The sequence below is a fragment of the Nicotiana attenuata genome, unplaced genomic scaffold (assembly GCF_001879085.1).
Source record: "Nicotiana attenuata strain UT unplaced genomic scaffold, NIATTr2, whole genome shotgun sequence".
Classification (NCBI taxonomy): Eukaryota; Viridiplantae; Streptophyta; class Magnoliopsida; order Solanales; family Solanaceae; genus Nicotiana; species Nicotiana attenuata.
Genome location: NW_017671293.1, coordinates 100,415 through 114,469, shown reverse-complemented (window position 1 = coordinate 114,469; position 14,055 = coordinate 100,415). Strand labels below are relative to the sequence as shown.

The 14,055-nt window shown below is 39.2% G+C and overlaps 1 protein-coding gene across 1 annotated transcript; it reads right to left on the bottom strand.

The window, feature by feature from the left end:
• Positions 1 to 4,739: 4,739 nt before the first annotated feature.
• On the bottom strand, positions 4,740 to 6,270 carry LOC109207340 (dof zinc finger protein DOF5.4-like). The gene has a single exon (XM_019370239.1). The coding sequence runs from the start codon at positions 6,090 to 6,092 to the stop codon at positions 5,124 to 5,126; it is 969 nt and encodes a 322-aa protein (XP_019225784.1). The 5' UTR covers positions 6,093 to 6,270; the 3' UTR covers positions 4,740 to 5,123.
• Positions 6,271 to 14,055: the final 7,785 nt, after the last annotated feature.

Sequence of the window (14,055 nt, the reverse complement as noted above, 5' to 3'; positions counted from 1 at the left end):
GCAACCCTCCGGGATAGTTCCCCGTCGCTAACCCCTTGTAACGTTTCACGCTCAGCGGCCGCACATAGCAGGGTCATATCCGTTGCGGCCTGCTCGCTGTGTTGCAACAGGTTATACCCTCGTCGGGATCAGAATTCGGCGGTTAGATCTACCTGCCGTCATCTCCACACGGGCCGGACCCCGCGTTAACGCATCTGCATCCGCCTGGGTGGCCTTAGGGCCCACCCTCTCGGCATCATCACCTGCTTCTCCAACGGCAGTCGACGAGCCGCTCTCCGGAATGCGTGGTGGGCTGGCGTCGAGAACCGCCCCCCCTTGGGGAGCCGACCTCCCGGAACGGATGGCATCCGCCATAAAAACTGGCCTTGACTCCCGATGGGGCTCGCTCGCCCCCTCGTCTTATGAGGCTATCCCCTTGTCGGTTATCAACCGACGTCTTTTCCTTTCTGGCGGCTCCTCGCTCTCAGAAGTCTCCTCCACGGCCCGTGGGGAGGGCATTGAAGGAGTCGCTCCCTTTATGGACGCCGCCACGGTTAGCGGTTGAGGAACCCCCGCAGCGCCTTCACTGGGCGAACCATAGGGTATATACCCGTCTTCAGAATCAGTCCCCGCTCCAGGTAAGGTGACGACGTTCTTTTTCTTCTTCTTAGGAGCGCTCCGACCTGCCAACACGAATAAGTCAGGAAACGAGAACGTAGGGAATTCTCAAATCATAGCCAAAGAATTACCTGACGGGCCGTACTGTTAAAGAAATGCAGCCCAGGTACGGCATTCCTCCGCATAAGGTATTATTCTTTCCACCCACGATTTAATGTCATCAATGAGCTGGGGTGGAGAAGCCCTCGCTGCGAATAAAAAAGGGAGAAAAGCCAAGAAATCACAATGGCCGTATGGTCAAAAGCGCAAGCGGCCCTGAATTCTACGAATAGAAATACTTACGTTCTGGATTCCATCTTTCCGGGAACCCTTCGGGATTCGACACCAGGTGCTCCGTCCTGATGTAGAAATACTTACGCCAAAAGCGGCGGTTAGGCTTATCATCGGCTTTAACAACTAAGCCCCTTGTGCCCCGACCTTTTAACTGCAGCATGGTACCCCTCAGGTAACCAGCGCTGAATAACTGTAAGAGGTGGTGGACCGAGACGCTGCATTCAGCCCTGGCCGCGTAAGTGGTCATAATACGGCACACCTTCAAGGAATAAGGAGTGAGCTGGGCCGGGCACAAATTATAAAAACGGCAAAGCTCCTCCATCAGAGGGTAGATTGGAAGATTGTAACCGATCAAGAACGGGTACTCATAGAATGTGCAATATCCAGGCCGGTGCACATTGGCATAGTCTGTCCCGGCCGGAACCATTTCCATGTGGTCCGGAATATGGTGCGCCTCTCGAAGATCATCTAAATGAGATTGTAATAAAACGCTGTGCTCCCAGGGAAGGTCAGGGCTTTTAGTTGGAAAATCCCTGCGAACGTGCGTCTCCTTCGGAAGGACGTTGTCTACGCTGAGAGGAACAAGGGCCTTCTCCGCCTTTTCCCCTTCACCACCGGAAGGTGGCGGAACCCTAGACAGGGCGTTATCTTTGGCCTTTTTACTACTCTGTCCGCGTTTTGTCATGATTATACTACTAAAGAAACGAAGCACTGACGATAGGAAATATGGTTTCAACAGAAGTGGGAGAGTCCTTCACAAAATAACGATTACGGTAGAGAGAAGACAAAGGGGTATATCAGAAAATGCTTTCCGAAGGATTGAAAGTGGAATCAAATCGAACCTCTCTCATACTTATAGGGATAAGTTGCACAGGAATCGAAGAGTCATGATTCAAAACGTGCGCCGGAAACCAAAATGTCACATCATCCTCTGAACCGCCTCGGGGGCAAATATAATGATGATGCATACAGGCGATGACGTCATTCCAAAAAGGAAGCCGCGCGTCAGTGGCTCAACAACGTCATATATTTCACTTCATTCGTATTGCTGCCCCGGATCGAGGTCAAATTCTCCTAAGCCGAGGTTCACGTTTCCGCCCATCGAAGACGCCCACCGAATGCGTCTCCAACGAGCGGAGGGACTAACTGTATAGGGTCGAATTTGACTCTCAGCATCTCTACGCCAGTGGGTACGCCCAATGAGTGTACGCCTACCAACGTAGCGGGTACGACTCGGCCGTGGGGGCAAAACGACATCGTTTAGGACTCAATGTCTTCACTAGGGAGACGTTACCTATCTTTGTAATTTTTTGATTCTTTCGAGGAAGGTCTCCTATTATATAAAGGAGACCTTCACATTGTAAAAGGGGGCATCTGATCTAATACAACTCTCTCATTTTTCTGGCTTTCTCTCTCTCTCTATCTCTACTTCAAACGAACGTATCTTATTGAGTTCATACTGTCTCTTTGCAATACTAGATCTACAACAATATTATCATCTTTGCATCTCTAGGATTATTATATTTGATTACGATTTACCCTTTTCCTACTTTTGATTGTTTTTTAGCTTACAAAGTATATCGATAACTTTTGAGCCAAACAATACTAATTATTTATATAAATTATAGAGTATATAGTAATAATAATAATAATTTAAAATAGATTTGGGGCCTTCAAATTCTGGGGGCATGAAGCAATGGCCTCACTTCCCCCAAAGCCTTAGAGCCACCCATGTGTTGAGGTACAAGAAGGTATAGTGCTGATATAAAAATTTAATACCACCTTAATACTTTGTTTGGTTAGCAAACCTGGTATAAATTATCCTGGGGTTAAAATTAGTATCGGGATAACTTATACCTTGTAGAGAGTAGGGTAATTAGTGCCGGAATAACTTAGACCTTGTAGAGGGTGGGGTAATTAGTGCCGGGATAACATATACCTTCTTCTTAGAAATTATGTAATTGTTATTTTTAATACAACATACCAAACAATGAATAAAAACCAAAATCAGAATAATTAATCCCAACATAACTTATCCCGACACAAGCCGTATTCAACCAAACGACCCTTAAAAGAACTTATCAACTTCCAAATATCTAATAAGCAAAAGAAGAAAATGGAGGATTTGTGGGGGCTTAATGGAGAAGTACAGTACAGAGGCAGGGGAGGGACACAACAAATGCATGAGTATGACTGAAGACCACTTATGCACATGCATGTGACATAATATCCCCCCTAAATGTTTAGGTGGACCCCTCCCTAGTAAGTAGTAACCACCTCCTTATAATAGCTTCGCCGGTCCCCTCTATATATATATGTGTGTGTCACATCACATGTCATCTCACTTACATCATTTCACCATCAACCCTCTACCCAGTCGCCGCTACTCCATTTACACTCTCTCCCTCTTTGTTTTTCTTAAGAAAATATTACGTTAAATTATACTAGTACTATACAAAATTTGATTGAACCTGTAAGGGTAGTTTGGTTCTAAATCAGGTTATTTCAAGTTTAATTCTGCAATTATAATCAGGATTATAACCAAGATAGATAATCCCAAAATTTTAGCATGAATTTTATCTTGGTTTTAGGTAATACCCAAATACAAATACTAAACAAATTTAATCCCAAAATCTTGTACTAGGATAATCCCTCTAATCCGCATAACAAGCGCCCCATAATCAAAACACTAAAAAATCAGCCACTGGCCTTATACTACACCATTAACTTGCTTTAATTAAAATAGGTAAAGCCGAAAATATTCAAAAACCATGACTCAATTAATTCGAATTCCCCTCAAAAGCTTATTAAGATAATTAAGGGTTTGTACCAAACTTCATGTGTAACTTGAGAACTAAACCAATTTCTGAGATATTTATGTACATATTACTATCCAACCACACTCCTATGTGGTTACTTCCTCTGGTAGTCTCTTTGTACTATTCAGTTTACCCTGTTGCAACTACGCTATCAGCTCTAGAGAGAGAAATACTGCAAACTACAGGACAAACCGACCTAGATGGCCCACTTGTACGTCCAATCACATCATCACACGTACTCCCATTTGCACATATCATGCCACGTTAGAGTCATAATCGAGCTAGGGACTTTCTACCCTTTCCCCAATGGCGGTCCCTCTCTTCACCAGCCGACCACATGCCTTCCCGCAACCCCATTGCTCATTTACTCTCCGGCCGCCCCAAATCTCTACTGTCCGTACATTTCCCTAAATATCCTATCTTATTATCTAAATCCAACAACAACGCCTACGTGGCCCTTCTTCAACTACATTCGCATTCCATCTACAGCTACCATATTCAAGGATATTCATTAAAAATGATTATGCATTAGACTAAGCAGTTGGATTGTACGATCATTTCATATAATGCTTATGCTATTAAAGATAATACACTTTATTTATTTAATTGTCTCTTCAACACGCTCATCACGTGTAGGTTTCATACATTCTTTCATTGGCCAAGCATGTAAAAATTCAGTTTTATAATAGTGACGGTAACACTCTAATTCAGGGCTTCCAGCGGCTCTAATACCAAACTATGAATGATCTTTTACAATTCTCAACAAGTCTCGACACATTGTGCACACACTTTAAAATGAACCAACAACAATAATATGCCAGTATATTCTTATACACTTCCCTATTGAAGCTAGAGAAACCGTTTCCAATAAAAAATCAGCTCAAAAAAGCATTTCTCAATATTAAGCAGTTGAACCATAATGGATAATGCAAGTTCTATCAGTGATGAACGAAGCAGTTAAGGAAGAAAATGGATCATTAATGCAATAAGTAAAAATGAACAGTACACAACACGTACACAATTAACATTTAATAAGTTGTTCTCTATACTCTGTTCACAATTAACTTGACTTTCACAATTAAGATACACTTGCATAAATATCTAAATATACCCCTCGCCGGGAAGTTAAACAAAAGGAAAAAGTAATTAGCGTGGAGAGGTCAGTTACATTTGCATAATGAAATTACAAATTTCAAACCCTAACTCCAGCCAAATCTAAAACAGGTCTAAACTTAAAAATATGAGAATTGAATATACATACCAAACATATATAGTTCTCCACTTCTTCTTTTTCCCTTCTTTTTCTCAATATTCCAACTTCACTTTGTTTATTTTTGTCTGCTATTTTCAAAGGTTAGAAAAAGGAGACAAAGATCAAGGCAGAAAATTAAGGGAGTGATCGTTTCCACCCCACTGTGTTTGACTCCAGTAAGAATGATCAACGGTTCCGGTTAAATCATACAGCCCATGTTCTCCATCTCCACCACCACCTCCAGTTTGCCAATCCAGTGGAGCGATCTCACTGCTGTTTACCCTGTTCTGCTGTAACCCAAACTCGACCCGACCCGTTTGATTCATGAAACCCGTATCCATTTGTTCCATCTTCAAGTCATTAACCGGCTGATCTGTTCCCACCATCTTCGACGGTTGATTCCACTGCTCATTTGAGTTCTGGTTTTCCGGCAACCGGTACGCCGGAATCTCCATCATGTTAAACCCTACTACAGATGGGTCGTTCGACGACGTCATCAGGTTCGTAAAGTTCCCAATGTCCTGGAAAATCTGGCCTTCGGCAGAATGATCCATTAATGGCTGATGATCAAAGCTTGCGTTCGTACTATTAGGTAGGAAGAAGTTGGATTCGTGAAAGTTGAGAAAAGTTGAAGCTGAGTGTGAAGAAGCTGCCGACACAACCTCCGCAGTGGCAGAACCAGAGGTATTCGCCGCTGCAGCAGCGGTTGTGGTTGCAGTAAGGCTGGAACTTTCGCTGCTAGAATTAGAGTTTGACTTATGTTCCACCGAAGCGTCGTCGGCAGCTTCGGCAGCAGCGTCGGAAGGAGGAGCGGGCTTTGGTTTGGAACGCTTGCTTTTCCGGCAGCCACCACCGACGGGGACGTTACGGAGGACGCCGCCTTTAGTCCAGTATCTCCGGCAACTTTTGCAGAAGTGTCTCGGCTGAGAAAGATTGTAGTTATTATAGTAACAGAACTTCGTGTTTGGAGAATCACAACGTGGACACTTTAAAACTTGCTGGTTTTGGTGATGGTTAGGCCTTAACCTCCTGTCTCCTCCACCACCAAAAAATCGTCCTCCACCGCCGCCGATCGGATGTATATCTTGCATTTCTCAAACAAATACTGTCAAAAATGAGTGTAACAACTTATGTTGGCGTTTTTCCGGTAAAATTTCCGGCGAGATTTCACATTTGCCAACTTTAAAACTTGCGACTCTGAGTATAGCAGCTTCTTTTAAAGCAGAGAGATTTATCTGACAAATATCCTTTGCATATCTTCCAGAAAACTAGTGTTAACTTATATTTTAATGTTTTTATGATTAAAAACAGGAAAGAATACGAAAAGACATAAATGTCCCTAGTGCACAGTTAAAATTACTATTCGGACTCTTCGGAAAATGTGGAGTCCATTTTGTTTGTGTTGCTTTGTTGTTACGACGATGGTTGAGTGAGTGGGGGTCGACATGGTTCGACCGTGATGTGACCGTACAGTCCGTGAAAATGGGATGATTTGTGTTACGTGGACGACAGGGACACGTGGACGGCGGACAGTGAATTTATTATACCGTCATGAATCGTAGGGTGTCGAATTGTCGGCCAATACGATATTTCTGTAGTGGGTAGCTTGGTGTCAGCTACAACCGATCCACAACTTGCCACGTTGTTGTTAATCCACTTTGTTTATGGGTTACTGGCGGCAACTGTTTTCACAATCCTTGCCCATTACTAGTATTCAGTCTCGTAGGCTCGTATGGTACGAAAATAATAAATAATTAATGTCAGGATTAAATTTGAGATGAATTTATTCAATATTTGATTGGAATAAATAATGTTATAATTAATTTGAGATTGTATTATTTTTCATTCTTATGGAAGAATGAAATAACTAATCTCGGGATAAATGATTTCTCAATCAAATGACCCCTTAGTCCTTGAGGTTTCTTTGATGCTACCTTTCACCGCAAAAAAAGAAGAAAGAAAGTAGAATTAGCTAACATTTGTTTTGATAATTTGTCGTTATTTCACCGCTAAGTGAGATTAGTAATGGATTATTCTATTTAGCTACAAAATTTGTCTCTATTTTTCTAGTAGTGTTTGTTTACAAAAAAAAAAAAAAATCAACTATATTGACGCAAAAGATTGACATGCTTTTTAATTCAATTGTGTTATTTATATGTAGAAAACAATATCTTGACATCTTATCAAAATGCAAATATCAAAATACAGGCGGACAATATTTCTTTTTCTTTTCTAACATGTACACTACCACAGAAGAAGAGGAAGGGAAGGTATGAGCATAAAATGAAGCTCCTGAAATAATGTCAACATATTGTTTACGCTACAACTTGGATGAGCTTGGACAGATGTAAGGTAGGCTCTGCTCAAGGATTACTTTGCTAATTGACTTGTATTTTGACCACTTGACCAGTAGAATTAGTTAACCACTATTGGACACGCCTTAATATCAAAGGATCCAGAAGTATAAATCATAGTGTCTAGCAATACAGAGAGTCCAATTTTGTATCAGAAATAGGCTCCAAATCTAGTATCCATCCCTGATTTTTAAGAAGAATGAGTTATTGCTTTTGAGGGGATTATCCAACTATATTCTAGAATCGTGTCAAAAAGATGGATACATAAAGTGTGTAATGATTAAATTCTTCGTCACAAGTCCTCTTAAGCGAGAGCACGTATAAAATACTCCATCCATTTTAATTTAAATGACACATTTCGTTTATCAAAAGTTAAACTAAATGAAATTTGACTAACATTTTAAAATATACTCCTTTTGTTATCTTAGTGCAATTCGTTTATAGCTTTCTTCTTATATTCGAACCATTAATTTATAGCCTTTTCCTTTTACCAGCTTTAATATAGTTTCTTGTCAACTACATATAATCTAGTTGTTTCAAGTAACTTCACTTGCTTCAATGTGATCACGCCCAACTCTAATCCTAAAAAGGATAAGCGGTCGCTGCAAATATAATTCGATCTAAAAGTCCGGAGTCGAATCCCACAGAGAACTAAGGTTTCGCTATAACTGTTCAATATCACCAATAAGGCAAGCTCGAACAATTCCTAAGTTATAAATATTAAAATTCTTCTATCTAACTAATTAAATAATTAAAATAGTAAATCAGCAACTAAAAATACTAAGGGTTGGAGACAAGATTAAGGAGGTCTATAGTTATGATTTCTCCAATTGTCGGAATCCTTCCAGCTACGTCTCCTACAATTTCGCCTAAGTATTCTCTATTGATTATGAGCACTCGAATTATTGCAATTCTCTCTCGAGCAACTAAAATAATGTACTAGTCATATTCTCTCGAATTACGCTAGCTCGCACTTTTTCACCGCTCACTATGATCACGTCAAAGCTTCGTTATCTCTAATCCCGCTTTTAAACCCACAATATTGATCTCTCATATACCTTGGGAGTGACGTTATTCAACAACAACCTAATATGCACTCTTTCTCAAGCAATACATAATAAATAAGCACAGACAATTGAGAGCTCTTCAATTAACTAAAATAAGCACGTAGTTGAACAAGTAGGAATATGCAAAGGCAAAATTATATTAAAACATAGCAAGAATTCATCCTCCAAGAGGTTCCATCAAACCTCTAGATAATAAATTAGCTAGTCATAATAGTATGTAAAACTACAATACTAAAAGTCATAACCAACAATGAAAAATTGGATCAAGAAGGGGAAAAACTCGTGGTTGAATCTTCCTCCTAACGTGTTCTCGTCTCATTGGGTGTTGTCTTACCCTAAAGTAGTGTCTCCCCCTTCAAAAGGACGTTTTATGATGTATTTATATAAATTAGGGTTGATGTGGGGCGTCCTTGATCTCTCCTAATTCGAAAAGGACATGCTAAGTCGCGTGCCAGAGTTGGTGCAACGCGCGACTTCTGGCACGCTCCCAGTTATTTCTTCTTTTTCTTTGTTCTTTCACGTGCCAGGTCTAGTGCCAACCTCCATACTTCGCTGTTTTTTGTTCTTCTCCTAGGCTATTTCGCGCCAACCTTCATGCAATGCACCAATTGTGGTATGCTTCCAGGTCTTGCATCTCTACTCTTTTTGCATCAAATCATCCAATTCTTGCCAACTTCCATCCAAATTCATTCCTACACACAATAAACATATAATGAGCATATTATGTATTTATAAACATGTAATCTCCCGCAACTCACATAAGAAATAATATGCAAACCTACTTAATAACATGTATTTTTATCATTTATCACTACCCCACACTTAAACTCTTGCTCGTCCTCGAGCAACTTAAAATTAAGCACATCGGCAAGTAACACAATTCCAAAACATACTCAAGCATCATAGCAATGGAAATGGTTTATATCAACGCTTAGAACCCAACATAAGGGCTATTGACATCTTTCCTCATATTTAGACCAATGCCAAGACTATTTAAAATATTTGTGTGACTCTTCTAACATCCTAGCCTCAAAAATTGGCTCAACTACCTTCCTCTATATGATTCGCTTCTAGTGCCAACTAAAGATATGATTTTTTTACCAATCCGTCGTAATGCATGTGCTTTCGCCAACAACAAAGAGAGTAATTAGTCTGCACACTCAAATATGAAATCAAGTATAATTTAAGGACTCACTTATTGAAAGAATTCGCTCACTCTCGCAAAGAAACTCATATGCTATCCAAGTTCGTACCATAGGCTTGCCCGTAGTGTAAGACTCGACTAATTTAAGCTAGTAAAATCTAGGATCAAGTAAGACTTTATAGGTTGTAATGTACGCTAAGGGACGGGTATGATACTATCCTCCTAAGCACTTTAATACACCACGCATTCAAGCACATTATTGTCATGACCACTTCAATATTTTGCCATGAAACCATACATAATTAAGCCCTTCTTCATAAATCACATTAAAATATAGATACTCACTAGCCCAAACAAAGATATGGGAGGCGTCATTCATCATTTTTTTTTCATTTGTATTTTTTTTACACTCTCCTTAATTTGGTATTTCCGGCGAGTAAGTCTTTTACCCATAAATGCACCTTTCGGACTTTCTATGGTTTCACTCAAAATCTACCCAATCTCTTTCTTTACTCTTTCAGCGACTTAAGTGCTTTCAGAGGTAAAGGGTGAAAAAGATACGATTTAGACCAAAATAGGGGTTGGCTCGTAATGTGGGTGCCAAAGAAAAAAGTCTACAGGCTTAAAAGGGCTGACTACGGATAATGTTATCAATGGTAGGCAAATAGGCTCAAGGGTCAATCAAATAAACGCCTATATAATTTCCTAAACTCACAAGAGTTAATCATTTCGCTTCGACTCACACACGGGGCAAGTTCTAGACTAACAAGTGATGGCATAGAGTACAACCAAAATCTCACCTCACACAATGCACATGACTTACTCAGGACGGCTCAGACCTGACTCTCAAGTTAAAGCAATTAGCACAGTCATCATATAATCCAACCACTAGGAAGTAACAACAGGAATCAATAAACGAGATCAAGCGTCAAAAGGAAGTCACACATATTCTCAAGGCATATAATCACAATAATCAAGAAGAAAGTACTCAACACAAATACTCCACCTCTAAGCCGCGATATAAACCATGTAAAAAACATAGACACTCAAGTTCTTCCTATTCCATTATCAGTTGAAAAAAGGAAAAAAAAATCTTTTTTTATATTTTTATTTAGACTTAAACCCTCAAGAAAACTGTCTAGGAAGTCCATCGTAGGGAAAATTCAAAAAAAAAAAATTTGAAAATTTTACCTACAAAAGAAACTACCATCCGGTTCAAAGAGTCATCCCTTGGAAAAGAACCGTGGCCATAAGAAAAACCAAGAGGGATTATTTCTACCTAATTATTTTTTTTATTTTTTTATTTTTTGATTATTTTCACAACACACAGAAAATAATACAACTAAAAGAGCATAGGAAATCACCCAAAAAGTCTCTTCACCCCACACTTAAAATTGTGCATTGTCCCCAATGTACACCATAAATACAAGAGGGTAAAAGAAACTCCTCAGTAGGCCAAAGCCGAGGCATTGCACCTCATGGGATACTCATACTTCTCCCAAACTTGATTCTTTATGCGGGTACCGCACACTTTGTTCTAACCATTTGCTTCCTTCCAATGGCTTTGCTTCCTGTGCTCCTAGAAAATTAGAAAAGACACTACAAAAATGATACAATACAAAATTAAATTTATAAAAAAAACTACAAATAAAATAAAGCAATAAAGATGGGTTGCCTCCCAACAAGCACCTGATTTAACGTCGCGGCACGACGTGAATCACTTTCTGCCTCCACTTCGAACTTATAAATTAGACCCCAAGTTTTGATTATCATGATCTTGGGGCGACACAAATTGTGGCGAGCCAAAAATTAAATGATACTTTATGAACTTTTTGGCTTTCAACCGAGGAGTGTCATTTTGCCTAGACGGCCTTGAAAATTTCAGAATATTGGGCTCATCTACCTCTTCCTTTGACTCTTGCATTATCAATTTCCATTTCACCATCTGAACATAATGTAGAGAAGTGCTTGGAATGAGGTCCAACGACTCAAATACATAAACTTCAAGATTTTTAACCTCCTCAACACCAATCACACTAGAGTCAACTAAATTTGTATCTTCAACGTCCCTGGTTGGCTCTAGTGTTACTTCTTCAACATCGACATCCTCAAATTCTAGTTGGTTAGATTGTTGGTGTTCTACTCTAACCTCCTCCACTAGCACATCAATTTCTGTATCTAATTCACGCTCTTCTTGGATACTATTCACAATATTGGCTTATTGAGCATTAAAATCTTCAACCAGTTGACTCACTTGAACTTTCAAGTTATGAATAGTTTCCTCTTGCCTTTCTATCTGCAGTTATCTTTTACTATTTTGTTCCACAAGGCACTTTAACATATCCTTGATCTCTTTCAGGTCATCATTCGTAGGTTCTTTGTTCCTATTAACATCACAAGAAAAAGAAGAGCCATCAAAGTAAGGGGTTGGGGGAAGATAAGAAATATAAGCACAACCATAAAAGTGTTCATCTTGACTACCACACATATCACACACATTCCACACATAAGATTGAGTTGGTGCATATAACTCGTTCTCCGGAATATTTGGATAATTTTGCCGCAGATGGTTTACTTCACAATATGTATGAGGATCAATAATAGAATTACCAATACCTAAATTCTCATAATTCCAAGATGCCATGTTTCTCAAATCAACAAGTAAAACAAAAATAAAAATAAAAAACAAATACAAAAATAAAAAATAAAAATAAAAGTTCAAACTTGAAACATAGCAATATGTACGCCTAAGTATTCTCTATTGATCATGAGCACTCGAATTATCGCAATTCTCTCTCGAACAACTACAATAATGTACTAGTCATATTCTCTCGAATTATGCTAGCTCGCACTTTTTCATCGCTTACTATGATCACGTCAAAGCTTCGTTATCTCTAATCCCGCTTTTAAACCCGCCGTATTGATCTCTCATATACCTTGGGAGTGACGTTATTCGACAACAACCTAAATATGCACTTTTTCTCAAGAAATACATAATAAATAGGCACCGTCAATTGAGAGCTCTTCAATTAACTAAAATAAGCACGTAGTTGAACAATTAGGAATATGCAAGGGCAAAATTATATTAAAACATAACAAGAATTCATCCTCCAAGAGGTTCCATCAAACCTCTAGATAATAAATTAGCTAGTCATAATAGTATGTAAAACTACAATACTAAAAGTCATAACCAACAATGAAAAATAGGAAGACGAAGAAGGGGAAAAACTCGTGGTTGAATCTTCCTCCTTGCTCCTAACGTGTTCTCGCCTCCTTGGGTGTTGTCTTACTCTAAAGTAGTGTCTCCCCCTTCAAAAAGAGGTTTTATGATGTATTTATATCAATTAGGGTTGATGTGGGGTGTCCTTGATCTCTCCTAATTCGAAAAAGACATGCTGAGTCGCGTGCCAGAGTTGGTGCAACGCGCGACTTCTGGCACGCTCCCAGTTATTTCTTCTTTTTCTTTGTTCTTTCGCGTGCCAGGTCTAGTGCCAACCTCCATACTTCGCTGTTTTTTCTTCATCTCCTAGGCTATTTCGCGCCAACCTTCATGCAATGCACCAATTGTGGCATGCTTCCAGGTCTTGCATCTCTACTCTTTTGGCATCAAATCATCTAATTCATGCCAACTTCCATCCAAATTCATTCCTACACACAATAAACATATAATGAGCATATTATGTATTTATAAACATGTGATCTCCCGCAACTCACATAAGAAATAATATGCAAACATACTCAATAACATGCATTTTTCATCATTTATCACTACCCCACACTTAAACTCTTGCTCGCCCTCGAGCAACTTAAAATTGAGCACGTCGGCAAGTAATACAATTCCAAAACATACTCCAGCATCATAGCAATGGAAATGGTTTATATCAACACTTAGAACCCAACATAAGGGCTATTGACATCTTTCCTCATTTTTAGACCAATGCCAAGACTATTTAAAATATTTGTGTGACTCTTTTAACATCCTAGCCTCAAAAATTGACTCCACTACCTTCCTCTATATGATTCGCTTCTTGTGCCAACTAAAGATATGATTTCTTTACAAATCCGTCGTAAAACATGTGCCCTCGCCAACAAAGCAAAGAGAGTGATCAGTCTGCACACTCAAATATGAATTCAAGTATAATTTAAGGACTCACATATTGAAAGAATTCGCTCACTCTCGCAAAGAAATGCATATGCTACCCAAGTTCGTACCATAGGCTTACCCGTAGTGTAAGACTCGACTAATTTAAGCTAGTAAAATCTAGGATCAAGTAAGACTTTATAGGTTGTAATGTAGGCTAAGGGACGAGTATGATATATATATATATATATATATATATATATATATATATATATATATATATATATAAGAAAATAGTGACTAATCCTCCTAAGCACTTTAATACACCACGCATTCAAGCACATTATTGTCATGACCACTTCAATATTTTGCCATGAAACCATACATAATTAAGCCCTTCTTCATAAA